Genomic DNA, 27,765 nt, shown 5'->3' with positions numbered 1-27,765 from the left:
TATTTGAAAGCAATATAGAAACTATATGGTTGGAACTATATAGTTACTATATAGGAGCTGTAGTGAGAAAATGATTGTTTCATTCATACTGGTGATCATTTTTCAACTAGACGGAATATTCAAAGATGGAGAATCAATCAGTCCTTGAAAAAATTCACTTCTCTGACGAAGGATTGGAGTGTGAAACTACTGCTTATTTCCTTCGTTTCAAGTCATAACAAAGTTAGCAGCAGACGCGACTAGTGTCTCCGCGAGACAAGTTTGTAACTTTCGTCTTATTTGAACTTTTGTTTTGGGTTCAGTGAAGAGGAATAGAACATATAAGTATGTGGGAGGAAGTGATGAATAACTTTTTGAAGTATCTCTATTACATCATAGTGTTGTAGTGATGTCGAGTATCTAAATATTGTAATGAAATTATGTCTCTATATAGAGCTCCCACTTACATATTTGGAATTACTGATCGAACGCATGACTTTTGGTTATCAAATCAAACACAAAATAAAAAGGAAAGCTTCAATTGATAATTGTATTTTATTTGAAACAAAAGTTGAATCATTGATAAAACTTGATATTATAACATTCACAATGATCAACAAATTATATTTTTTCTACATTATATGATATTGCCCATTCTAGGTCGATATGCGAGATTTTGTATTTGAAAGTTATTTTCAAATTCTACAAACTAGAAATTTATATTTTCTCCACATGACATCATTATATTGCCCGTTATTGGTCAATATGAGATATCGTATTATGAAGTTATTTTTAAATTCTACAGAATAAAAATAATCAAAAAACATTTCGACTCATCGTTCTGATATTATTTTTCCTTACAATTACATAATGCACAATCCACTACGTATGATATAATATCATAGAATAACTTATTAATTGTATTTTTCATTTTCTATAGCTTTGATACGTGGGCTATTCAGAGAGTAACAATTAATGTTTTGAAAAGAAATAAAAATATTGAATAAGACGTAATTATTGTAATATATACATTTGAAAAGAGCAGGAAAAATAGTTTTTTTTCGCGTTGGACGAGCTTCGAAATAGCTTCATCATAGAATCCAGTGAAAGTCACTTGGAGCAAGGTCAGGAATTATTGTAAAGCGGCAATTTTCCCGGATTCTCTAATCGACTTTGGCAACCAGTCAAGGTCTCTCTAGATGAAGTTTCATTGAGAGTGACCTTGAACCTGTTCATCAGTGACAAGGCACGATCGTCCACTCTTCTCCTCATCATGAACGCTAGTGCGACCATTTTTGAACTGTATACAATCTCCAAACCGAACTTTCATTCATAACGTTGTTCCCGTACACTTTGCAAAACTCACAATAAATTTCAATTATTGGCTTTAGGTTTTTGGCTAACAAAAACCGTTTACAGATCTGACCTCACAACTCGTGGGATTTTCAATTGCAGCGCACATTTAAAACGTGAATGCTGCAGCAAAGTGCAGCGCAATCTTACTTTTGCTGGTACAGCTGGAAAGCCACTGAATATCAAGCATAACACGTCTGTTTTTGTAAGCAAGGTCATGACACAATCCCGTGATGCATTGCTAAATCGCAATTTTATGGGGTTCTAGTTCACCAATTTTCAAATTTTTCAACTGTTATCATTATAGATTGAACAACATGATGTGCAATTTTGTTATATTGTTCAAGGGATATTGTTTGGCTTTGAATTTTTGAATAAATTGTTTCGACAGAATAATAATATTTAGATTCCAACTAAGAAAGGGAACTGGGAAAGAAAGCTACCAGAAGCACGATAATGAAATTTTATGAGACAATGGCAGCTCCACTACTACTCTATGGTAGTGAATCGTGGGTAACATCAAAGCCACTTGAGAGTAAAGTTCAGGCAGCTGAGATGAGATTTCTTCGCAGAATTAAGGGCTGTAACAGAAGAGATCACATCAGGAATGAGGATATACGGAAAGAGCTGAATATCTTCTGCCTGAATGAGGGAGTTGCATCTTATCGTCAGCAATGGAAAGAGCATGTGGAACGAATGTCAGCTGATTCAGTGAGGCTTCCTCACAGAATTTTCAAGTATAAACCGGTAGGCAAAAGAGACATAGGCAGGCCACGAAAAAGATGGCAATCATCACTGTATTTATTATAAAATAAAAACAGTAGATTGTAGTGATGCTTATGATGATATTAGATTAGATTATATTGATGCTATTAATTCATAGATTTTATTTATCATTATTATTTATTCTAATTACAAGCTGAATGTGAGTCGGAACAGGCAATAGCCTAATCCCTGATTGAAAGAAGAAGAAGAAGAAGATTCCAACTAGGAACTGAATTGTTGATTTTTAGATTTAATTAATCGGGAACTTGAAACTCTTCTTGAAGTTGGCCTCGCATATTTCTGTCTTGTCCCAATGCCTTATGAATCATAATCGTTAAGTTAAAAGAATAAGAACAATTTTTAATAATAAATAAATTGATAATTAAAGCATTTATTATTGAAATTTCATTATTAAAAAATGTAAAACTTGAATTCACATATTAGCTAGAATATTGTTTTTAAAATGCATAATTTTGTTACGAGCAAATTGAATTAGATAGGATTTTCAAATGAACCGCCATAAAGACCCCATAAAATGGCCGCTCCATAAGGAACACGAGTGGCATGACCTGTATTTTTATAGACCTTGCTCGAAAGTACTCGATTTGGGTGCCTGGTGGCATCAGATTGAAACGTTTGTTACTTTGTGAATAGCCCTTGTATTTCAAATTTATCAAGCACTGTAACATTAAAAACTTAAAAACCTTGGAAAGATTGGAAATAAACACATTTTTGACTCAACTTTTGACTTGACTGATCAAGTCCTTTTTCTCTGAAGTGAAATTAAAAGTGATATAAAGTGAGTTCATTGAGATTCAATAAGATGTTTTAAAAGTCTCTCTCAGGCTTACAGGGTTGGTGAAAACTATGGAAACAGTTTCATATTACTTTTCCAAAGATAATTTGACAGTTTAATTGGGGATACTATTTGAATTGGAAACTACTTTTCTCTCTGAAGCTTAAAAATGTTGGTCCACATCCTTGGATAAACCATATTGAGTTCAACTTTATTGGATTCATAGGAAGGGTATCATGTGATACATGATTTAAAAAAAGGAATTCCAAGAGTAAATGAATGGTTGGAACCGTACATCGATATATGAAACTGTTTCAAAGATATACATATTTGAAGATACCAATGAATCATACAGGAATACAATGAATATACAATAGATACAACAAATCAGTACTTAAAAAATATAACAGTCGAAATGTTCTTGTTTGAAGTGTTAAATACGTGAGTAGAAGTTACTATTAGTGGTTGCTGGAATTTGAAAGAATCAAATTAGGTACGGTAGTCAGATATTTGGATGTTTTGTGATACATGATTCCAATACACAATTTCAAGATAAAATTGATGTTGGAAACCACATATCGATATCTCAAACCGTTCTAAAGTTATTCACATTCAAATATAGACATACAAAATAGAAATGAATCAGTTCACAATTCTGAAAAAAATCCAAACTATTTCAAATTTTACTTTTTTAAGTGTTAGTTGTAACACTCACAGTAGCATCCACCAACTTTGTACCGAAATGTTTCATCTGTCACAGATTTTTAATAAAGGCATACTCATTTATTTATTCTTTGTATTATTTAATAATATCTTTAAAATGTGAATAACTTTGAAACCGAATAAGATACAAAATGATCTGCGGTTTCCGTCATTCATTTTTTCTTGAAATTTTGTATTGGAATGAATATGTATAATAGGACCACCTCCCTATCAAAAAAATTAAGCTGGTTCCATAATGGCGTTTTCAAGATGGGGGAGCAACATTTTGAAGCGACAGAAAAGCAGTTTTTTCCTTTAGAATAGGATCCACAATCAGACTTATCGTCAAATTTTAATTTCAAAAGAAATATTCAGCTGTTGCCATACTTTTCACCAACCCTGCTGTCACCTGCTGTCAAGTCCACTGGATGGATATTTTATGCATTGAGACTCTTCAACTCTTCAATGACTGTGTTGTCGATTTGAATATATCCAGTTTTAAGGACTTCCAAGAAAAGGTAGCCAGCATTTCGCACAATATGGCAACATGGATATTTCCTCGAAATTTTAAATCAAAATTAAAATCCAAAATATTCTCATACCTCTTTGCTTATGATTATGAATTCAATCTATTACTCCAAAAAAAGGACTGGGAATAATGACTTGTTCAGACTACTATGCGCATTGTCGTCCTCTTTTTAAATCACAACATATTATGAAAGTGTTCAGTTTGTATGTTATGCTTCTTCTGATAAAAGAAAAAATGAGTTGCATACTTTGAAGTGTAGATCAGAAATGCATAGGCATGACACTAGACAGAGTAATTATTTGGATGTTCTCTATGTAAGATTGAGAAAGTTGCAGTGTCAATCTGACGTTCTATCAATAAGAGCTTTCAATAGATTACCGCTGTGTTCCAGGAATCTGAGTATATCTGTTTTCAAAACAAAAGTGAAAAGGATGCTTTTAGAGAACCCACTGTACAGTGTTGGAGAGTTCTTTGATCTCCCTTGTGATATTATAAATAATTTCTTTCAAGCTGACTGATATAATATTTATATAATTACGAGAATTGTTATGTTGTAATTATTGATTGATGTTTATAGGTATGTTGTAACCTGTATTTTTTATATTGAGATGTTTATATGTGACATGGCCCACTGTACTATTTTAAGTATTTATCGGCTGATAAATATATTCCTATTTATATTTCTATTTCTTGATATATAAATATCGTCAATGCCTAAATACCAGTTTGCTATGTTTAACATATTATGCATATAGTGATAATGAGACAGTATTGATATTTTTTTCTTATTCTTATTCTAATTTTTTTTCTTATTCTTATCTCCATTATTCGATTTTCCAGGTCCCATCATTTTTTTAGGATTGTTTCCTCCCTTTTCAAACTTTCTCTTCTGCTCTGCTTTTGATTTTTCTGCTGCAATTGTTCCTGCTATAGCTTTTTCCGTTGCAGATTTTTCTGCTGCAGCTTCTTCTGTAGCCACTTTTTCTGGCAGGCCTTCCGGTATCATGAGTTGAATTCCACCATCTGAAAACCAATTGCAATATGTGATGTATAATATTTCAATTATTATAACATTTTCATCCAATTTATGTTGAGCATTCGATAGAAAATAATATTTTTTCCAAGGCGAGAGAAAATTTTGCATTTTAGCAAGTCAATGGCTAACAGTTTGAAATTTCAGTAGCAATAGGAATAACTAGGATAAAAAGCACCATCCCATGTTTAAATGGGCAGACTAGTTTCAGCCAATATATGTATGAACATTAATTTAGTCTTTTTTAAGGGTAGTAGTTCAGTTTCTACATTCTTGCTATTTTACTTTTGAATTTGACCTTTGATTCTCTTCCTTATCAATCTTTCCACCCCTGCTTCTTGTTGTAGTTTTTGTATTTTCATGTTCACTGATTTCACAATTGAATATCAGTCCATTTCGTCGCATATTCTCCATTTAGTTTTGTTAAGGTGCGTACAGATATACGTGCCTCCAACACGCTCCACGCCCGCCCGCAATCGCTCTGCACTCGCTCATCAATCGCTCTGCACTCGCTCCGCAATCGCTTCACGCACGCTCCGCACCCGCTCCGCACTCGCTCCGCAATCGCTCCGATCATGAACGTTACGCGAGATGTTACACGCTCTTCTCGCGTTCTACTCTTGCTCCCTGGTCGATCATCAATTGATCTGCTCGAGTGACGTTCGATTATGGAGCAGAGCGAAAGTCTGTACGCACCTTTAGATACTGAGTTTCTTTTCATTGGTTATTGTTTAATGGTTATCATGACACAGGACTATTGTTATTGCATCAATAGAAACATGTAAACATATTATGGAGGCTCACAGCTTCATGCCGAATATTTAGGAGTGTCTTGACTCGAACAGTACCAGTAGGGCAGTGTAACACAATCTTCATGTCGTCACCCATATTCTGCTACCGTACTCAATGTTAAAGCTTTCGCTTTAATACAAATCGATAATGGTGTAACAGTCAAAAATATAATCCCAAACTGTTTATAAAATAAATGGTGATGACAATATCAAGTCACTTTCATTGAATGTCAATTTTTAATCAAAAAATTGGAAACTCATCACTTACAATATCTGAGGCTCTTATCAGGATCATCTTCCTTGAAGTACATGATTTGTCTGATGCCCATACTCATTGAAGTATCTGTCAATAAGTAACGATATATAGTTTTCCCATCCTGATACACACCAATATCATCAATGGCTATCTTTCCAACATATTCAATCACTGCTCTATAAAACGTTATCTGTGGCTGAGACTGTTAAAACAGAGTAACGATATTGCAATGAGGAGATGAGATGAACAGAGAATCATTGTCAAGTTATAAAAGGCAGCACTGAAGTGATCTAGCTTCCAATATAATGATGAAGATCATACATTATTGTAGTGAAGTCCACACTATAATGGCAGTATTCAATTGACATCGGTGTTGCTATTCTTGTCTATCAGTCAACAATACAGATAGCATTATCTTTTTCTAGCACAGCGACGTTGCCAAATCGTTTTTCATCTATGAAGAAATAGAATTAATAAAAAAATATTCAATCTCAATTATGGACATATATGATTTATATTTATTTTTAAGACTGCCGCTTTATAAATGACGACGTGGACCTGACAAAGTGTACTTTCTAAATTAATATAATCTCTCATTCCTGATAAGAGAAATTAGCTGATTGGCTGAAGAATCATCCCAAAATGAAAGAGATATTTGATTGAGCTTTTTTTGTTACGTACAATTTGTATTACTTGTAGATTGATTTTTTCGTTCAATAATTGAAATTGGATATACGCGTATATAAAGCGTATGGCGTTTTGATACATTTACCTCTCAAATATGAATTATATGCTTGATTATAATAATTGATTGTCATTAAATAAAAAAAGTCAAAATATAAAACTATGCACATGGAGAGAACCGGTAGTTTTGATAACATAATCATTAAAAGATAAAACTAGACATTCATAAAGGTAAGTCCAAATCAGCCAGCCATTCAAGAGCTGCTGGTGCAGCATTCACAAAATCCTCAACAGCATGGGGATACAACCTGACAGGACAGACCTCAGCAATATGTTTCAAAGTTTCACAGTCACGTTCAGGTGATGGAATGATCCCCCATTTATGCATACTGTCCCCACATACACCATGCCCTGTTCGCACCCTGTTTAATCCCTTCCAAAGGTGACGGGGGAGGCTGAAACCTTCTGGCTCTTTATTTGGCTTGATAAGTCGTGCCAATTGGTCAGGTGCTTGCAAATTCCAACCAGCATTCCACTCTGAGTCTATGATGAAATTGGTTCTGACCAAATCCTTTGCAGATGTCAATGGAGGCCTTCTAGATTTGAGGCGACCTATTTCTAGGTCGGGAAGGTCTTCATGAATTGGCAGTATTGGGTTATCAGAAATCTTTTTGAACTCCTTTAATAGGGCATTTTTCCTCCGTAAGGGAGGTGGAGCTCAGTATTGGAAGCCAATTTACAGGAGTTGACTTGATACACCCAGTAATCATTCTCATATCTATGTTGAGCTGTGCATCAATTTTCTTAGTGTATGGGCTATTGATCCACACAGGTGCACAGTATTCTGCTACAGAATAAACAAGAGACAGAGTGGAGCACCGCAGGGTATTGAAATTTGAATCAGACAATAAATGGGAATGGAAAGAAGGCCTACAACCATCCTCGGTGAAGTCAGAATCTTTATACAAAATTCCAAATTTATAAGTTCGGTAGTTCAGAAGTGATAATGTACCAAATATATATTTCTTTCATTCTGTAGGCCCACTTGTAAAACATGATATTGTTAATGTGGAATATCACTATTTGTTGAGTGTGAACTGTGGAGTATAAGAGTAGTATTATAACTTGTTATGTTACCAAAATGAAGACAATTATAGGAAAGGTAGGAAATTTGGGCCCACATATATAAGCCAACACCTACATTCTGATAATATAACTAGTTGTCCAGTCAAATGGTCACTTTTCAGGTAACAGCTCCGAAATATTTGTCTTGATGGTTTTGTATGTATTTTGGGGCGCTGAATTCGAATCTGAAATCTATAACATGTCCTGTAGCCAAAATTCACATTTTCCATTGTAATAACTTTTCAAGGTCTCTCTAACCAATCGAATCAATATTTTTGGACAAATTGTTATGAGAGGATCATTTTCTATCAGAATCAAACGTTAGATGAACTTAATTTCAGTATAATAGGGAGGCGCTGCGCTTATAAGGACACCTCAAGGATCAAAATTTCAAACACTCATAACTTTTGACACAATGATCAAAGCTCCTCGTACCACGGCGCATTCTCCTCAGTTCGTCAAAGCGGTCCAAAATCATGTTTCTTGATTCAAAAACCTTGGGAAATACCTATTCTTTGAAAATCTGTAGCTACAAAACCAGAAATCCTGGAATCCTGCGTGACCACTCAATTAATTTTCAATTCCATTGTATTTCATTTTGAAGAGAATGCGTTTTTCTCGAAAACACCAAGACTTTCGAAATAAAATGGAAAAATTGAAAAATATCCTAGAATTTGTAGTTTTTGGTGGTTTTTGAGGTTGAAGCCGTTCTCTTGCGTGTCGGCAAATTTCAATTCAGCGACCCAAAATACATACGAAACCGACAAGAACATTTTTTCTGAGGCTGTTTCCTGAAAAATTACCATTTTTCTGAACTATAGTATTTTACCACTCTTAAATATACTTTACATTTTTTACTTTACAAAATTGTGGTATAATATAACATAATAATTCATGTTCAACTGTTTGTAATCAAGGAAAATTCATTTTTACTGGTATTCATAATCATAATTGGAAATGGAAATATTCTTATCAATTCATTCATCAATAGAATATTATTAGTACTTGTGCCATAGTTGGCAATCTTCTGATTTCACTTCAAATCAAGTTTGAGAATAGATGTGGAAAATGATGTTATTTCTCATTATTCAATATTTTTGACAGGCTTGTATTGCCCTTACTGGAATCCACTCACCTGTTGCACTGTGCATTTCCAAATATCATGTTTTGTGACAATGAAACTTTTAAGAAAATCTGCAGTCTTCTCTCCTTCATCGTCCTTTTCACGATAAGACCAGCGTGGCAGATATTTCAGTGAACAAAATTTCGATTCTTCTTCTATTCGACATCTTCAAACAGAATATTTTAGACTTTCAATTATCAATTATGAAGGATTTCAATGGAATCAGTGATAACTTCCATCAAAACAATGCTATATAGTCTTTTACAATCAGGTAAAAGGATAACAAAGCATTTTTCCTTGAAATTTAATCGAAAATAACACAATCTTCAACTCTCAAATAACACCAGCTCCATGACACTCCCAAATGAAACAAAAGTATACCAAATAACTCTTTGTGAATAGTATAGACATGATGGGGTTGCCCATTAAGCCTTATTACAAGAAATTCTCAACTTATTAATTCATTAACATAACATCTGAATACTTTGTGATAAATATTTCAACTCTTTTACATTGAACAACTCTTCCTCACCTTCAGTTCTTATACATTCGAGATAACTGATCAAGAGTATGAACAGAAAGGTCTGTAGTCCAGTCAATATAAAAAAGGAGGTGTGCTTGCAATTTATATTGTGGTTCTGATTTTTTATATATTTTCTGGATACATGAGAGAAGTCCACAACCAATTTCTCCAAGCAAATCTCCTTGTGCTAGATACAGAGTGGCCGAGAAACCTTGTATTTTCGGTTCATTTTCCAGTTATCAGCTATTTCTTCCAAATCCAGTAATCGGACAGAAAAATTCGCTATCGCCTTTTTTTAAATTATAAAATTCTGAATAGAATGAGATCATTAGGAACTCTGTATCTCCAATGAGTACTGAGTTATGATTTTTAAAAATGAGTTAAATTTCATGAAAAAATCAAATCTGATGAGTTTTAGTTTTTGATCAACAATATTTTCCTATTGTTACCATTTAGATGTATAAAAATTCCCTTAAAAAATCCTTCAAAATCCCTCGGGGCGTATTTTTGTGCTCTACAATCTGAGATCAGGTATAGCGCTCTATCCCATACAGATTTCCAGGTACACCTGACAACAGTGCTCCTTGTATTGTGAAAAACACCACAATACTGTATACAAAAGAGAACAATATTGTATTATTTGAATGAATTTGAACAAAACTCAATATCAATTATGATATCAATTAGTATAGAATAGTAGGCCTACATAGTATATTAACTAATATTGAAGCAAACATAGTATATCATTCTAAATTTATATACTATGAACTATGAATATATCATATTTTCGTTATAAATTTTCTATGCTTATGTACTCCAGAGCGAAGCCTGGTTCCCAGATATTAGTAATTAAGTAGGCTACTTATCATTTCAGTTGTTCATAGTAAATGTACTGATATAATCCAATCCAATGCTTGTAATTAATGATAGACATGATGTATGAATGTAATCATGCAAATCATTCGTCTCAAAAAGTATATTTGTGGGGCTAGATCACAAATCAATAATGAAGAATAATCAAACTTGAAATACTTATACATTTTTAATAAAGTTCCTACGAATCAACTTCAATTTATTTTTGTATGTTTCCTGTGTTAGAGAAAAGTTTGAGAAAAGCTGAACACTCACACTGCTTTATTGGGATTATGAGGTGACGAGGATATATCTTCTGTGAACGGCTGTTTGTCTGTGAAGATAATACGACTTGATTTTTCACGAGTATCAAGTTTGATGTTCTTCAGTGTGTTTCCTTGTGAATAAGATATTTCCTGATCTGAGCTTAGCTCCTTTTGATTCTTTTCCCAATTGGATATTTTATCTGTAGAAAGTTTTGTGAAATCTTTGTAGTGGCTTCTGCAAAATGGAAAAATAGAAAATGATGTTTCAATAATCATCACTTATTAGTATAATGCTATTAACCAAAGCGGAGGACACTAAAGAAAACAATCTCCTTCTAAGAGCAAGCTCCACTATTATTGAAAGCAAAATAATCGTCACTGTCACTGTCACTACGAAAGTAAGTGCATTTTCACTTCAAAAGTTTTTTAAAATTCAAGCAAAATAAATGCTCAGATGCTCATGAATCTCACACAAATTTCAAAAAGCACTATGAATTGAAATAACTGGATTATTACAATAATAATGTAGAAGTGTAATTGGAATACATATTCATCGGAACTGAAGATACACTAGAGCCTGAATATTCAATACTCAGAAAATAGAGCCTGATAATAGTTATCCTTGAAGATTACAACAACTCTCAGCGACTTGATATTATTTGAAATCATTGATTATGTCAATGAGCTTCACAGAAAAAAATATTTGAGAAAAATAATGAAAATTATATTGAATTTTCCAAATTAATGATGTATGATGCTGATCTATTACAGTTAAAATACTCCTCTATATCATGGTCGTTACCAGAATATATATTACATTCATATTCTAGTAAATATATGTATATTCAGTACGCTAATGGGAATATATTTTTCCAAATTAAGTGAACTCACATGTGGACAGACTCTCTTCTATCAGTAACTTCTTCCTGAGGTTTCATAAATTTCAAAACGCCATCTAAATTGAAATATTCATTATAATGCAAGTAATAAAATAATAAGAAACAATATCAGTAAATTCCAATGTATCTATTACTGAATAGGCTACTCTTGAGTATTGGTTGCCATCCAGAGAGTAGGCTATAGAATGTTGCATTGAATACATTGCTACATGAATATCATACTCTGTGTTTCCAACAGGTGGATTGCGACCCACTTGAGACTACAGGATCGCCAAGCGATTTTTGATTGTCCACGGCGTCGCTACTAAAAAATTAATTGGAATTCAGTGATTCCTCAGCATTATTTTTATTTTAACAAATTCAAGATCTTCAATCAGTGGGCTTCGATATTGAAATATAAATACTCGTACTTGTTGTTCAAAGTTTGGGAAGAAGTCCGTTGCGGAGCACGGGTACGGGTCCCTTTGAAACACAAATAGATTGAATTTAGTCTTATTGTTCTATTCTAATATTAGAAGTATTAACAACGGAACTGTAATATTTTACAATGGACAAGATAATTTAGACCCGGTATTTTCCTCTTTTCGATGTATTTCCTTTCCCTTTCATTAGTTGTATTATGGATGAATATGATGATAATAATAATAATAATAATAAAAGCTTAATTCACATTCATTAATTGAACAAAAGCCTCTCTTTATGAGGTAATTTTGGTTGGCAAAAATTTTCGAATATTTACAGATTTAAAATTTGTATTTAAATTTGTCTGGCTTCTTCTAGATTGCTATAATAATTTATAACTTTTCCACTATTTTACTCCAAGGATGCCTGTCTCGTGCAGTGTTTGCCCAAGCATCTCCTACTCTCTGGCACAGCTCGTCCCTCCATCGTATTGGTGGACGTCCTCTGCTCCTGGTCCTGTCTCGTGGCACCCATTCAGTGCAAACTCTGGTCCAGCGGTCTTTATCCATTCTCGCGACGTGGCCTGCCCATTTCCACTTCATTACGTGAGCCTCTTTCTGAAGATACTTTACGCGCATTCTTCCTAGTATTTCGGTGTTTCTTGTGCGTTGGTTCAGACGAATACGAAGAATACTACGTAGCATTTTTGTTTGAGTAGTTTCTAGTTTCTTGTCCAAGTACTCGGTGAGTGTCCATGTTTGCGCTCCATATTAATATTAATGTATAAGTGAATAAGTTATATTAAGACTCCACGTCGGCGTACAAGTTTTCTTTTGCCGACGTGTAGCACAAAGTTGTCAATTTCCTTTCAGTTGTATTCTGTATATATTTTTGTGCAATAAACGATTTGATTTGATAAACGATTTGATATAATATCGCAGGATAAATGCACATGGTCAATATTCTTCTCAACGACCAATACTTCTTCCATGACTTATCAATCCTGTGCTTGACTTCTTTGGATGCTCTGTTTGTGAGAGACAATATTTGGCCTAAATATTCGTAATCCTCCACATAATCAATGTTGCCACAGTTTACTTAAATCCTAATTTTTTCGGAATTTGTCATTAACCTCGTTTTCTGAGCGTTTAGGTGTAAGCCCATCACTTCACTAGCGTCAATCAGTTCCATGAGCATTCTCTTCATTTCGTCAGCGCTTTCTATAGATAAATATGATAAACTACTAAATTTGAAAGCAAAGTGACAGTGATGCATTTATCTGCCAAACGAAAGACATTGAACTTTGGCAGATACGTTAAGCTCAACGTTAAGCGCGGGTCACATTAGTTTGGTTGCCAGACAGCGGATGGTAGGAGTACCAGGAACCAGCGGCTGGCAACCCGGTCACATTGCATTAAATTTGTCTTTCGGCTGGTATTCGCTTCGCTTCACTCGCTTGGATAGGTACTTCGATTGTGTGGCTATAAAGTTACATTCAACATGTCTGTTGTAACGGGCAAAGAATATAGTAAAAGACAACTTGATAATTATACATAATTATATTTATTGAAACTCAAATATGACACACACTTGACAAGTACAGACTGACCGACTAACAGACATGACTTCGACTGCCTCGATCATTGATGACTATCGATACTGGACATTGACTTATCGATATGATAATATCGACTATCAATGGGAGTGTAGATTGAGACGTCGAAAGAGAAGGTCACGCTGTTTTTGCTCCGCTTTTATTGTGAGTTTTCATAGGTTTTTCATGAAGGGTTGAGTTGAGTCTTACATCAAATTGTCACATTAGTTGAGCTGCATTCGAATATATAATTGTATTGTGAGTTAATCATCCAGGAGCCAGACAATAGTGAGTTTTTTGTTTCATTTTATTGATATACTGGCTACGAAAAATGTCAGGCAACGAGGCAGAACCAGGAGAACGGCTTGGAGATAAGATAAGCAGCGTTGGCGATGCCGGGCAAGCAGCAGCAGATAAGCAGAACTTCGACATCGGTAAGGCACCTGACACTATTACAGCAATTATGAATCGATTTGATAGACTGTTCAACGAGAATAAAGAGATTGTTTTTGCCGGCCGTAATTGCAGAGATGAGATTAAATCTCTTGCGAGTTATACGAAAGAAAATTTTGCCAAGTATAAAACGGACTTAAACACTCTTAAGGAGGAAAACAATAAACTAAAAAAAGGAATAATTTCCCTACGTAAATCAATGTCAGACACACAGCAAGAGATATATTTGAACACAATAAAAATAGTCAATATTCCGTACAACAATGATGAGAACCTCATGAATACTGTTCATAATATTGCTAATTATATAGGATATACTTTTAATTATACTGAAATCGATTCCATTTACCGTAAGCGAAGTAGGACAGGAGCTAACCCATTAATAGTCATGAAATTTGTAAGAAATAATGAGAAATATGAGTTTTTAAGACTTGTAAAAGAAAAGAAACAGATATTCACAACAGATATAAACATTATGGGACAGAGCACCCAGATTTTCGTTTCGGAGTACATGTCCCCCTTGAATAGTACAATTTTCCGGGAAGCAAAACAGCTACAGAGAAAAGGTTGTCTACAGTATTTATGGTTTCAAAACGGCAAGGTGTTAACAAAGAAAGAACCTAACGCAAAAATCTTGGCTATCAACTCTCTGGCTGATTTAGACGTTTATAGACCTGCATTCAATAATGAACCTGAGAACGAGGATGATGAATATGAGGAGCCGGCAACTGACGCTTCACAGTCTTCGAACCCTTCCAACCAGAGCTTTAAAAAAAAAAAAGTTAAATCTAAACAGACAAATCATACATCAGGAAAAATAGATGACTTTTTTCGGCCCCATAGCAAATAACAAGCATAAAAATTCAGGTACAGACGAGCGTAATTTTTTGAATGAAATAAATATAACATTTTGGAACATTGGAGGTATGTCTAACTTCTATTTGTTGAGCGATGAAGAAATTGATGTTTTATCTAAGAATGAAATTATTATTTTATGTGAAACATGGCTCACTACAGAATGCTGTCTTCTCCCCCACTTATTGAAACAAAGCTACAATACACTACATGTGAAGGCTATCAGGAATAAGGATGTAGGTCGACCAAGTTCAGGACTGATTGCGTTCTTGAACAAAAAACTTGTTTATGAAATTATTGATGAATCTCCTTTCTGGCTATTCTTACTGATAACTTCTGATTCTAGAAAATTTGTTGTTGGATGTGTTTACTTTAGACCATTAGACTCATTAAGGGCGGTATTAGATCTTTTTGATGCTGCTCTCTTATCAGTGTTTGAAAAATTTGGCGGTTATGAAATATATATTGGAGGTGATCAGAACAGTCGAATTGGTCTTTTAAATAATTTGATTGATCCAAATGTATTTGACGGTACTCCTTTGCAAAGTAGAAGAAGTACACTGGACACAAATCCAATGCAAGAGGTAAACTACTCGCTGAATACATGGAGAATCATGGCTTATATGTTCTTAATGGACGTTCAATTAGCGATAGAATAGGGAACTATACATACTTGGGTAATAATGGAAGAAGTACTGTTGATTTAATTTGGACGAACATACATGGTATTTCTTCAACAAAGGATATGTGCATTCAAGATAATTTTCTGATCTCTGATCATCTGCCTTGTACTCTAACAATTGAGGGATGCAGTAGTGGACCGACAAATCCGGCTCCCTATCCAGCTCAGAACTTTCACAGAAGACCTAAATTTATATGGAACACGGATTGTAGAACGCAGTATCAGGATCATATCGTGTCTGCTTTGGATCCCAACACTTTTCTCGATTTTGAGGCTATGTACAATCACCTACTACATGAGATCACAACCACAGCACGGGAACTCGGCATGTTCCAGGATGGCAGAATGTCGTCAGTTCGTGCAAACCAGAATAAACCGTGGTTCAGTAATGCTTGTTATCAGGCTAAGAGAACAATGAAGTCTTTATATAGAGCCTATAGGTCAAATATCCTCGACTTGGAATGTTATAATAGATTTCTTACTGGGAAAAAACAATATAAGCAAGCCTTAAAAGCATCCGGCAGTGAAATATGGGCTCTAAGGTATTGAGACCTTATTGAAAGAATCCAATCGAAGTTCATCAAATCGACGTTCTACTGGCCTTCAAGAACACCTAGCTACATTGTTAGGCTGGAGACTTCTCGTCCCCAGCTGAAGCTCCACATTCTTAATCTGGCAATAAATTGGTGGATGAAAATTCTAAACATGTGCGATAATAGATTCCCCAAAATGTGTTTCAAGAGATTGATGTCTCTGGATAATGAAGCGAACAGGAAGTATAACTGGGTCTCACAGTTAAGAGAGCAGATTGAGAATCTTGGATACGGGAATCTGTGGCAAGAGCAAGATGCTGCTCTTATTAAGCGTAATAAATCGGAAATTTTGAGAGCATTCAGGATGAAACTCTTTGACATGGACTTAGAACGTGCTTGCAACTCTTCAAATCATCATCTGTACAGACATCTCGTTTCATATGATCCAATGGTGTATTTAAAATTTGAACTACCTTTCTACAAGATTAAATTATTCAGTCAGCTCCGAATTTCATCACAGATAAAATCCGTATTCTATCTGAAAAACATCAGGTATGAAATAGATCATCAACTAACCTGTGTACTTTGCAGAGACAATAGTGTTTTTGAAACCTTGCAGCATATATTTTTTGAGTGTAATCTTTACAGTGCTTTCAGACAGAGATATTTGGATCGTCATTTTTTCACAAATTTTGAGGATATGCTTCAATTGCACAACAAACAGCAACTGAATGACGTATATTTTTTCCTATCTAACACTTGAGGCTGAGATCATTTGTTTTGTTCGAGTGAGTGCTGCTGATGTTTTTAATTCTTTTTTTTTAGTGACCTTACAAAATAATTATGAATGAACTTTGCATTGTGAATTATGAATGAACTATGAATGAACAAAGTTCAATTGATCTTTGATGTATAAACCATTATATAAATGTCATGTCTATCTACATTTCCATGTGATGATACAAGGAGTATCAAATACATTGTAAAATAAATAAATAAATAAATATCGACTATCAATCATCACAATTTCGTCGGTAGGTCCTCGAAAAAAGCTATTACATGTTTAATTTAATTTACCTGAGGGAGGTTTGCATAAATATGTTGAATCGAAAGAATAGACGAAGGTGGTGTAGACCGTGGATTGAAAGGAGATAAGAACAAAGGAGCTTCCTTAAGACTCTTGGAAGAGAAGAGTTAGGGAAGAGCACCCTAAAATATACAGAGACGTTCTAAGAAATGACAGCTCCTAAAGTCGATGAACTTTGAAGTCCCATGCTTGATTACACGACGCTGGCACGCGCCAGTAGTGGTCAGACTAGCTAACACTAAAGGCTGATTTACACGGTGCCAGTGACTGGCATACCAGTTTGGATATTAACTGGAAGGTCACTGGCAAGCGGCGACTGGCATGCCGCCTTACTAGCATGCTTCCGTTTACACGTTGCCAGCTACTGGAACAAGTCGGATGTGTTGGTGTTGTTCCGTGGTTTATGTGGAAGTAGCAATCTACGATTGCTTGCATTGACGCACTTCTTGCTTCTCGATTGCGGTATTCTTTATTAAACATATTCCACAAGTTCTCATGATCACGGTACAACTGAACAAACTGCACAGTCGTTGTTTCGTTCCAACGATTTGTCATTTTTAAACTTAATTTAAAGCAATACTAAACACGTGGTTAACGTTCCGGCCGGTGTGCGGTGACTGGCACTGGCGGGCGACTGTTGCCGTTTACACAGTGCCAGTCGGCTGGCGCCACTGAGGTTACGCGGTAGACGGGGAAGCTGGCGTGCCAGTAAAACAAAATGTTTGTTCTGCTGGAACGCCAGCTGCTGGCGCGTCCTTGGCTTGCTGGCTTCTCCAGTTACTGGCGTGAGCCGTTTACACAGTGCCAGTAGCTGGCATCCAGTGACTGGCAACCTCAACTGGCAAGCCGACTGGCACCGTGTAAATCAGCCTTTTAGAAGCGCAAGTGATCACGTGACCTGCTAGTCGCGGCTTCCTGGCTTTTCTACCAAAGTTGAAAATGTTCATCATCGGCAAATAGTCGCCGGCTACTCCAGTTAGCTGCGAATTTTTTGGTCACATCAAGCTGACAGCAGCGGCTTCTTCAGCGGATGTGACCCGTGCTTAAGTAGACGTTAATAGTCTGTTCAGACTACTCACGGTCAGAGACGTTAGTAACGTTGCGTTTAGCTAGCTGAACCTCTGGAGACGAACACGTATGAAGAGTAATCGTGTGAGTTTCAGTATTCCTATCATGTAGCCTATTCTATCAAATGAATTCAAAATCATCATTTTCTCGTGATTCTTTTTTTAATTTTCACAAAAAGCTCATAAAATTTCTGGTTTGCGATTCTTTTCCAACAATTTCAATATACTTTTTCCAGAGCCGAAAATGTTGAAATTGTCACTACCTAAAGACTGGGATAACTGTGTTGAGAGAATTGAAAACTAGCTGCTAATCCGAGCTCCGCAAGAGTCTGTTTCGAACTCACATAGATTTATATTTTAGTTTTTTTATTCTATTCTGATATTGGAAGTAAGTTACAACTAACTGTAACATTTTACAATGGGAAAATTATTTCAATGGATTTTTCCTGATGCAGACTTTGAATCAAGAAATGATTGATTTTCTATCAATCATAACAATTATTATTAATTGATTACAAAAATCAAAATAAGCCTATAACCATCCTCGGTGATTCAAGAATCTTCATACAAAATTTCAAGGTTATCAGTTCAGTAGTTCAGACGCGATGAAGTGTATTTCCTATCCCGTACATGTGTATAAGCCAATTCTTCTCTTTATTATATTCTAAATTCAATTCAATTCAATTCAATTTCAATTCAATTTATTAATGTCAACAAAAAATTAATATACATTCATACTTACAAACATAGAATACAAATTCTTTATAAAATAATGAATATAAAATATCATATTAGATGATAGATTATGATTGAATAATATTATAGAAGAATGATAAAGTCGTTGAATACACTATTTTATCTATGACCATTCTCATGCAATGTGTAATTAACTGGAAGCTTGACGAATTAGAAAAACTTGATGAACTGAAAACTTGATGTGCTGAAAACGAGACCCACTGGAAATAGGCCTATAACCCTATTCAAATCACATGACTGCAGCTTTGTACCGGCACTGAGTAGAGCTGGAGACGTGTTGTTTTCAACTCAAAACTGCAGTGTTGTAAGTTGATTGAAAAAGTGGTATTGATAATAGAATCAGTACTCCAACTATTAAGAAATTCCACAATATGAATTTATAGTCAACATATTTTATCAGTTAATCTATTAATAGTGGATTATACGGATTTCATCTGGTGGAATTAAAGTTTAATTGAATATTATTCGATATATTCCACTTTGAACTTGGTGACTTGGTGACTTGGTGGGCTTGTTTCCACAGCATTAGCGTTATGAATTATCCAAGTTGAATATTTCAATATAATCAATCCAGTCACATATAGCTTCTCCATGAAAACTTAGTCTATTATTAATTGTGCAAATCATGTTGGGATATTGCTGTAAGGAGGATCAAGATTCTCTGCCTCTATCTTCCGTGCCCAAAAGAGAGTCCTAAGAATCATATTTAAAAAGCCACCCCGTTTCTCGTGTAGATCGCTATTCAAAGATAATAGAATTTTGACGGTTCCTAGTCTCTATTTGTATCATCTGGCAATCTTTGCTTATAAAATGAAAGATGATTGGCTGACAGGTGTGGATGTTCATCAACACAACACAAGATACAGGGGCTTAGTCAGAGTTGAAAAGCACAGGACAGGGTTTTATGAGCACAACCCAAATTACATTGGCAAAAAAGTGTTTAACTGTTTACCCCAGAATATCAAAGCTGCCCTAACCCTAAACTCTTCCAAGACTAATCTAAAATGTTGGCTATTAGAGAAATGTTTTTATGAGTGGCGAAGTATCTTTAACCATTGAATGAATATGTTGCATTAGTTATAAATGTTGTATGGTCTTAGATATAGGTTATTTGTTATTTGTGTTATAATGTACAAAATTTTTGTGCTTGTCACTATCCATGACAGTATAATAAACCAATAAACTAATAAACCAATAAACCAATAAACCAATAAACCAATGATAATATTATTATTACTATCAGTAGATCTAAAAAAATACAGAACCGGTGTTTGCTGACTTACCATATCTCAGAGTTTTATCATTTTCACCAATGTACTTTATTTCTCTTGCAACAATGTAATTATTGTATCTTTCAGAATTAGTGCTTTGTCTGTATGGGATTGTTAATGCAGTAACTTCAAATCCATCCCCAAACTCAACAGTTCCAAAAGCTTCTTTGCTGAGAATTTCAGTAACAATTCTTAAGAAAGCTACTTCTTCATTTTCCTGTCGGAAAAAGAACCTTCCGTCAAATTCATCTCATAAAATGTAGGCTTTAGGCACAAAAAATCATAATCAAACAATGAATCAATAGAACACAATCAAATTTTTGCTACCTTCCTCGATAAATTCACTAAAATTACCAGGTAGTTTTCTTAAGTCCGCCTAATAGTTGTAAAAAATGAATAATACCAAAGAACTAAACTCCATTATCCAATAAAATATCAATTACAATTTCAAGTATCATTAAGATCACAGAAATACTTTGGATCTTGAATGTTTATGTCTTCTATGTTTTTATGTCAATGTTTTATTGTAAACTAAACTCCATTATCCAATTAACCCTACAGAGACACACTTACTTCATGCTAACACAGTAGACACACTGCGGTGTTGAACACCCCAATTTAATTTTGCATTTTTCTTTGAAAAATATGAAAAATAAGTACTTGGAACATACTTCATCATTTCTCAATCATTTTTGTCCCAAGTGCATACAGAAATCAAAAGTAAAGCACTGCTTATCAATATATTCATACTAATTTTAGAAGTATGTATGTTTCGCTTAAGTGTTGGAGCTCCTAATCAGGTTTGAACGAATGGCTTGATCATTGCCAATGACAACTTCCTCAAAAACTCACGTCTCTTCATTTTATTGTTTTGAATCTCAAGTAGTAGAGAATCATATCATTTATTCCAGTCTGATCCATCATCCCATACCACATTCTTAGTGACAATACAAGTAAATTTTTGTAATAAAAGTGTTTGATAAAAGTCCTACGTAAAAGACACTCTGGGGTGTTAGTAACCCAAACGAAGAACAAGATGAGCTGGTGACCTTGTAGAATGCTATTACTGACTGGAAGTGGTGGAGAGTAGTTGACAATACTGCAAACCTAATTTAGACTGGGCATAAATTCCCATCTGTTTGATATTGTCAACTGCAGAACAGAAAAAAAATCCCTGGGGTGTGAAACACCCCAGTATGTCTCTTTAGGGTTAAATATCAAATACAATATTAAGTAGACTATCATTGAGATGACAAAAATATTTCAGATCGTGAATTTTTATGTTTTCTGTTCTTTTATGGTAATGCTATCTAGACAATCTCACCTTTTTGCATTCCCATACTTCCCTCTTCGTTATTATGAATGATTGTGCAAAGGAAATGGACTCCAAATCTCCATTCAAGTCCTTGTTTTTGCGCTTGTACAGTTTTGGCTCGAATTTCTCTTTATACTTATTTATGAGACATTGTTTTTCGCATCTTTGAACAATCAATAAGTTCTAATGAATGAAATATATTTTTTGTGACGCTCTGAATCAATCAACATTATATCATATTTCAACATAATTATGAATGAATTTATTGTAAATAGTAATACTTATTGGATGTACCAATTGTGTCATGGGTTATACTACTTTTCCGAATCTGGTTAAAATTGTGTTTGGTAAACTACAATAGTCAATTAATGTTTGAATCATTTGAAATGTTAAATGTATTAGGAATTAATCAAATTTTAATGGATAAGGATTTGATCATAGAACATTCAAAGCAATTGCTTGGCTTGCTAAGCATAGCCTTCTCGTATTCATGTTCCAACACTCACCAGTTTCGGCATTTGCGGCTCATCAAGGATCGTGCGTACTTTTTTCAGCAAGCAACTAGCCTCGTTGAATATGAAAGCTGAGTTGAATCACTAAAGATACACTCATCAATATTGGGAAAGAACACGGCTTTGGCCCCGATGTGAGCCATATTACATAAAATTAATTCTCATTGATTTTTTTATATACGGTTCTAAATAAACTGTTTTAGGTGGGGTGCACACCGGAGAAACGCATTTTGTGAGTCCCATTTTCATGAAACTTGTTTCATGCAATCCGTTTCACTCGCGCAAGCATACAAAAGAAACGTTCCCTGCTTAATCTTATCAGTCGATTGCGAGCAACTTTCGTTTCACGTTTCCTGAAACGCGTTTCTCCGGAGTGCTTACCGCCTAAGTTGATATTCAACTGCGAGTAATGCAATAAATACCTTATGAAGAGTTTAATCCCCGCTTGATCTATAAATATTGTGATATTATACAAGGTCAGTGAAAATTATGGAAACAGATGAATATTTTCATTAAAAGGAAATTTGACGGAAGATCTAATTGAGGATCCCATTAGAATTAAAAAAACTACTTTTCTGCTGCTTCAAAAGTTTGATCTGTCAGATTATTATGTACTCATTAATTTAATTTTCCTATCATTTATTATTAGATGTGAATAACTTCGAAACGGTTTGAGATATTGATGTGCGGTCCTCAACATTCATATTCTCTTGAAATTCTGTATTGAAATCATATGACATCCTTCCAATTAGAAAAAGAAGTTGGATTCAAAATGGCAAACGAAAATTCTGAAATGACGGAGAAGTAGTTTACTTTCGAATAGGGTCCAAACCAGATCTAATGAAATATTGAGCTGTTTGAATAATTTTCACAAACTCTTAAAGGTTCGTACAGATATACGCGCCGCGAACATAAGCAATTTACTTTTAATCAGCTGACTATATCTGTATTTTTACAGAAACTGTATAAGATATAAATCTGTACGCACCTTTATAGACATGCCATATATAACATTAAGTAAGCTACTAGTCTGTTGCGAATACGTTCAAAAACCACTATTTGATTTATTACCACTGTTTGAAAAATTTACTGAACTCTGGACAACAGTGTGAGACTGTTATCGAGAATTTGGGAAATTTTTCAAAATATTTATAGAAAACCTTTTATTCAATTTCACTCGAACAGTATCTTCCGAAGCCATTCCACACCAAAGCAACAAAGTGCTCTAGTGTGATATTATACATTTGATCAATACCTCATTAAGATTTGCTCATAGTAGTCAAACCCCTTGGCTTCTGATGAGTATCTACTTTTTGGGTAGTACGCAAACATTTCATGACCATGGTACTACTACAATCCGGAAACCGCAGTATATACATTATTAAATTCAACTTCTCTATGAAACAATACATTCAGAGCTCTCACCTAATTGAAGAATTAATAACAAATGAGAATTTAAAATTATTGACATTGTAGATTATCAACTATATAACTTTTATAAGCTCTCAAGCTTACTTAACAACAGATCCTCCTGTCCCAAACGTATCTACGTAATCCTCTCCCAGCCGAATGTTTTCTCCATATCCAAGGTTGGTTGTGATTTTATCTTTATCACTCTCTTTCTCTCTGAAATTGATCTCTTTCACTCCAGTCTCAGGTTTATTTGTGCGATCCTTGGTAGGTGAAAAGCATTTCGGCTCTGATAGTGGTAATACGCTGCAGTGATTAGTTGATGATCTGAGAATAAGATGTCATGATGATTCTCACATGTTTCTAACCTTGATCTAAAAATGTTGAAATTCACATAGAAAAATCTGGTGTGGTACACTCACACAACTTTCCTTGCTCATATTCGAAACTACGATCAGACTTTTGTATATGTGTATATATAATTGTTTTCAGAGTACTTTTTCCTTTGTGTAAATTGTGAAATTCAATGATTTTTTTAGTCGTCATTTTTTTAAAGTCGTCAAAACAGCTGTTCTACAGATGAAATATCTCGACTATGTGTTCTTTTTATGAACTCTTCTACCTACCTACCTCATGCACGAGAAGGAGGTTACAAAGTCCATTTCTCAAGGATGGGGTGGACCCCCCATTAGTTTCCCAGAAAGCAGACTCATGCCAGTTAATAGAGCTGATAAATAACTATACAGAGAATGAATTTGAAAAAAATCGGTCAAGTTATTTTGAAAAAATCGTGAAAAACATGGTTTTTTAGTAATTATCCGCAATTTTTCTCAAGAATATTACGGAGCTCCTGCAATTTTCCAAGGAAAAAACTCATGTCATTTGATAGGACTTATGAATAGCTACCCATGGCTTGAATTTGAAGAAAATCGTTAGAGCCGTTTTCGAGAAAACCGTGAAAAACCTGGTTTTTGGTCATTATCCGCCATTTTTCTCAAGAATATTACGGAGCTCATGGAATTTTCCCAGAAATGAGACTCATGCCAGTTGATAGTGCTTATTAATATCTATCCATGGTATGAATTTGGAGTAAATCGTTAGAGCAGTTTTCGAGAAAACGGTGAAAAACATGGATTTTTAGTCATTATCCGCCATTTTTCTCAAGAATATTACGGAGCTCCTGAAATTTTTCCTTGAGAGAACTCTGAAATTATGCCAGAGATACGCCCGATAGAGGAGTTTTGCAGCGTTTTTCAAGCGTTCCCCAGAGTTTTTTAAGATTTATCAAATTCAGTACATAGGTTCAGCTAGTTTTGTACATAGGTTTGTATAAGATTTTGTTGTTGAAGGACTTGATAATTACGCCAAAGATACGCCCAAAATCGGCGTTTCTTAGTCATTTTCTTTTCCATTCCTATTGTAGAAATATCTCAATGAATTTCTTCAAGATATATGACTGTGCATTTTGAATGAACATAGAAAGAGCAAAGCCCAGACAGTAAGAAGGGATGTGGTAAAAAGCTGGAATAAATTCAATAGATAACATAATTCTCAAGTCATAAATGCTAATGCCAACTTATCATACTGTTTTTGGAATTATAGCGTCAGGCTCGTTACCAAACGAACAAATCCTTGTTTTGAACAAAAATTGAAAGAGATATGGATAGAGCGAGTTTTAAAGTTCTCAAGCATCAAGAACCAACTGGATTCATACACTTTTCGAGAAATAATAATAATTATTAATCATGCTTCTCGGGTTGTTTACATGTGTTTCGAGCTCCAAAATTCGTGTTCTAGCTCTATGATCGTTTTGTCCAACCTCAGCCTAAACTGGTTTCTGTAGCAGTTTCTGGTTCCCAACCGAAGAGTAAAAGATGATTGTAATAGAGCTGCCTTGCTCATAGCTGGATGCAAAGCGGGAGCATGCTTCAACCCCAACTTTCTGGCTGGGTACCTCGCCATAGCCGTATCAAGGATTTATATGGCAAGCGTTACAGAAATCGATCATATCTCCAGTTCTAATGAAAATATTGAAACGGAATTGATTTCGATGTATTCATACATTTATTACATCCTATACTTTGTGTTCCCTACCCGCCTATTCCATCTATAGTTCCATCCGAGGTCAACAACACATTTAGATTAAGCTCAACAGACTATTTACAGCCTTGGCTCGCAATGAATCCTTGAAAGTTGTCAAAGGCCAAACCAATTTATTGGAAGTCTATTCAGAATATTTCCTTGACGTTTTATATTGAATGGCAAGCCTGAAATCACGTGACGTACAGAATGAGTGGGATTGGGCAATATTCAGTGAGAACATGCGATTGGTTGGATAAGCTGATGACGAAGTTCCTCACCCTGGGAAGGTCAACACTTATAAGCTGTAATAAGTTGACAAACACTAATAAGTTGAAAAACACTAATAAGTTGACAGCTCACACTTATAAGCTGCTAATGAGTTGACAGCTCCCACTTATTAGCTGCTTATAAGCTTCTCTTAACCCGAGAGAGAAGAAATGAGAGCTATCCTTTGAAAAGTGGGTACTAAATATGTAATGACTAACTGGCTGGTGACATACATGATTGTCATGAGTGTGTCGTCTTTATTGCGGTGAGCAGTTACTGCCTTAAATTCTGATTATTTCCACGACTGAACACAGACTTAAAGGTTATATGGCGCTATAGCATTTAATTATTATTGAATATTTTTAATTGAAGAGAGGGTATATTATATAATCAATCTAAAACTGGCGCAATTCACGATAAGACTGCGTTATTTGGAATAAATTGACTTTGTAGACATAGGCTTCATTCAAAAATAATATGATATTTATAGCATAGAATGAGTCTTTCAGATGAACTTTCATTAAAATGATAGAAAGTATACAAAACTTGAAAGAGATAGACAGAGGACTAGACATAACGTTTTGCAGCTTCTAAGGACCGTTTACACAGTCAAAGCTTAAACTGAATTCAATTAGCTGGTGGCTTAAACTCAAAATGGACAACAATAAAACAAACGAGACTTGACTTGGATTCAATCCACTTTGAAAATATGGAATTTAGTTTAAAACTGTACTGTGCAAACGGCACTCATTTTTCCATTAAGCTTAAAATGTTTCTTAATGGCGTCATGTTGGAAAATTTATCTCTGCATGTATTACAATCCTACCTACGTGGTGATAGTGGGACGATATGTGTGAATTTTATGGAAATTAGAGAAAGTTGAAAGATTTGAAACATTGAACTTGATGTTTTAGAATACTGGAGGAAATTTCAATCATCTGATCTCTCTAAATCATTAGAGATTGAATCAATGTCTGACAATTTGATGCCTCAGTTTCAATTCGTAGTGGAAAACTGTAACAACAGTGCTATAAATACATAATTAGGCTACTTACACTCTATCACCCCTAATTATTATGACACAGTTCACGAAGAAAATCAACACACGGTACCAATAATGCAACATCTTGCTCAGATTAACTTCAGAAAAGAACTGACACGTCTTCAGCTTAAATCATCGATTGCAATAATGCTAATTAGGTTGATTCACGTCACTTAGAGATTACGTCAGTTCGGACCGCTACAAAAATATCATAGCCTCATACAAATAAGAATAAGACCAGTCTCTGGTGGAGTATGTGAACGTCCTAGTTTATGCTGTGATGCTCATAACTCAATCTTTTTGACGGACTCATATTATAGTGAGTTTAGTTTTGAATGGAAATCCCAAGTTCAACGAAGTCGAAGGTTTGATTAATGAGAAAGCCTTTGTCGATATAAATCTTGATTAGATTCATGTTATTCATGGGCTCAATAGGCCTGATCAGGATTGCATACAGCGAGAGAATATAAATTTGTACTCTGTTGTATATCCATACTTTTTCACTGTTGAAATTTAATTTGAATTTAAAAAAACACTTTTGGAGTGAAAATACATTCACTTTTGTAGTGACGATCGTTTCGACCTGTTGTTGGTCATCATCAGACTGTGGGAATTCACTCAGATGACAAGGCTATGTGTGGTAAGGGATGAAGGTGGTGGAATAGGTTGTCGTCGGGGTTGGGTTGGTGTATACTTAGTGAGGCTGTAATTTTGAACTGTGGACTATTCTGTCAAAGATTGTGTGGGAAGAGAAATTTACT

The 27,765-nt window shown here is 34.8% G+C and overlaps 2 protein-coding genes across 3 annotated transcripts in view; one reads left to right on the top strand and one right to left on the bottom strand.

Moving 5' to 3' along the window:
* LOC111045768 (adenylate cyclase type 2) overlaps positions 1 to 27,765 on the top strand; it is a 325,456-nt gene that overhangs the window by 212,563 nt on the left and 85,128 nt on the right. The window lies entirely within an intron of this gene.
* LOC120351250 lies at positions 506 to 27,202 on the bottom strand. Of its 2 annotated transcripts, XM_039427763.1 has the most exons (9): positions 27,018 to 27,164; positions 23,719 to 23,940; positions 21,701 to 21,854; positions 20,389 to 20,593; positions 11,669 to 11,732; positions 10,788 to 11,012; positions 9,149 to 9,302; positions 6,217 to 6,406; positions 516 to 5,147 (listed from the first exon to the last, which is right to left on the bottom strand). In XM_039427763.1, the coding sequence occupies exons 1-9, from the start codon at positions 27,086 to 27,088 to the stop codon at positions 4,921 to 4,923; spliced, it is 1,512 nt and encodes a 503-aa protein (XP_039283697.1). In that variant the 5' UTR covers positions 27,089 to 27,164; the 3' UTR covers positions 516 to 4,920. The 2 variants fall into 2 exon arrangements, with proteins under 2 accessions (XP_039283698.1, XP_039283697.1); XM_039427764.1 differs by lacking the exon at positions 6,217 to 6,406 and having other exon boundaries at positions 506 to 5,147; positions 27,018 to 27,202.

This window comes from Nilaparvata lugens, chromosome 5 (assembly GCF_014356525.2).
Source record: "Nilaparvata lugens isolate BPH chromosome 5, ASM1435652v1, whole genome shotgun sequence".
NCBI lineage: Eukaryota > Metazoa > Arthropoda > Insecta > Hemiptera > Delphacidae > Nilaparvata > Nilaparvata lugens.
This window is presented reverse-complemented; position numbering and strand designations above follow the sequence as displayed.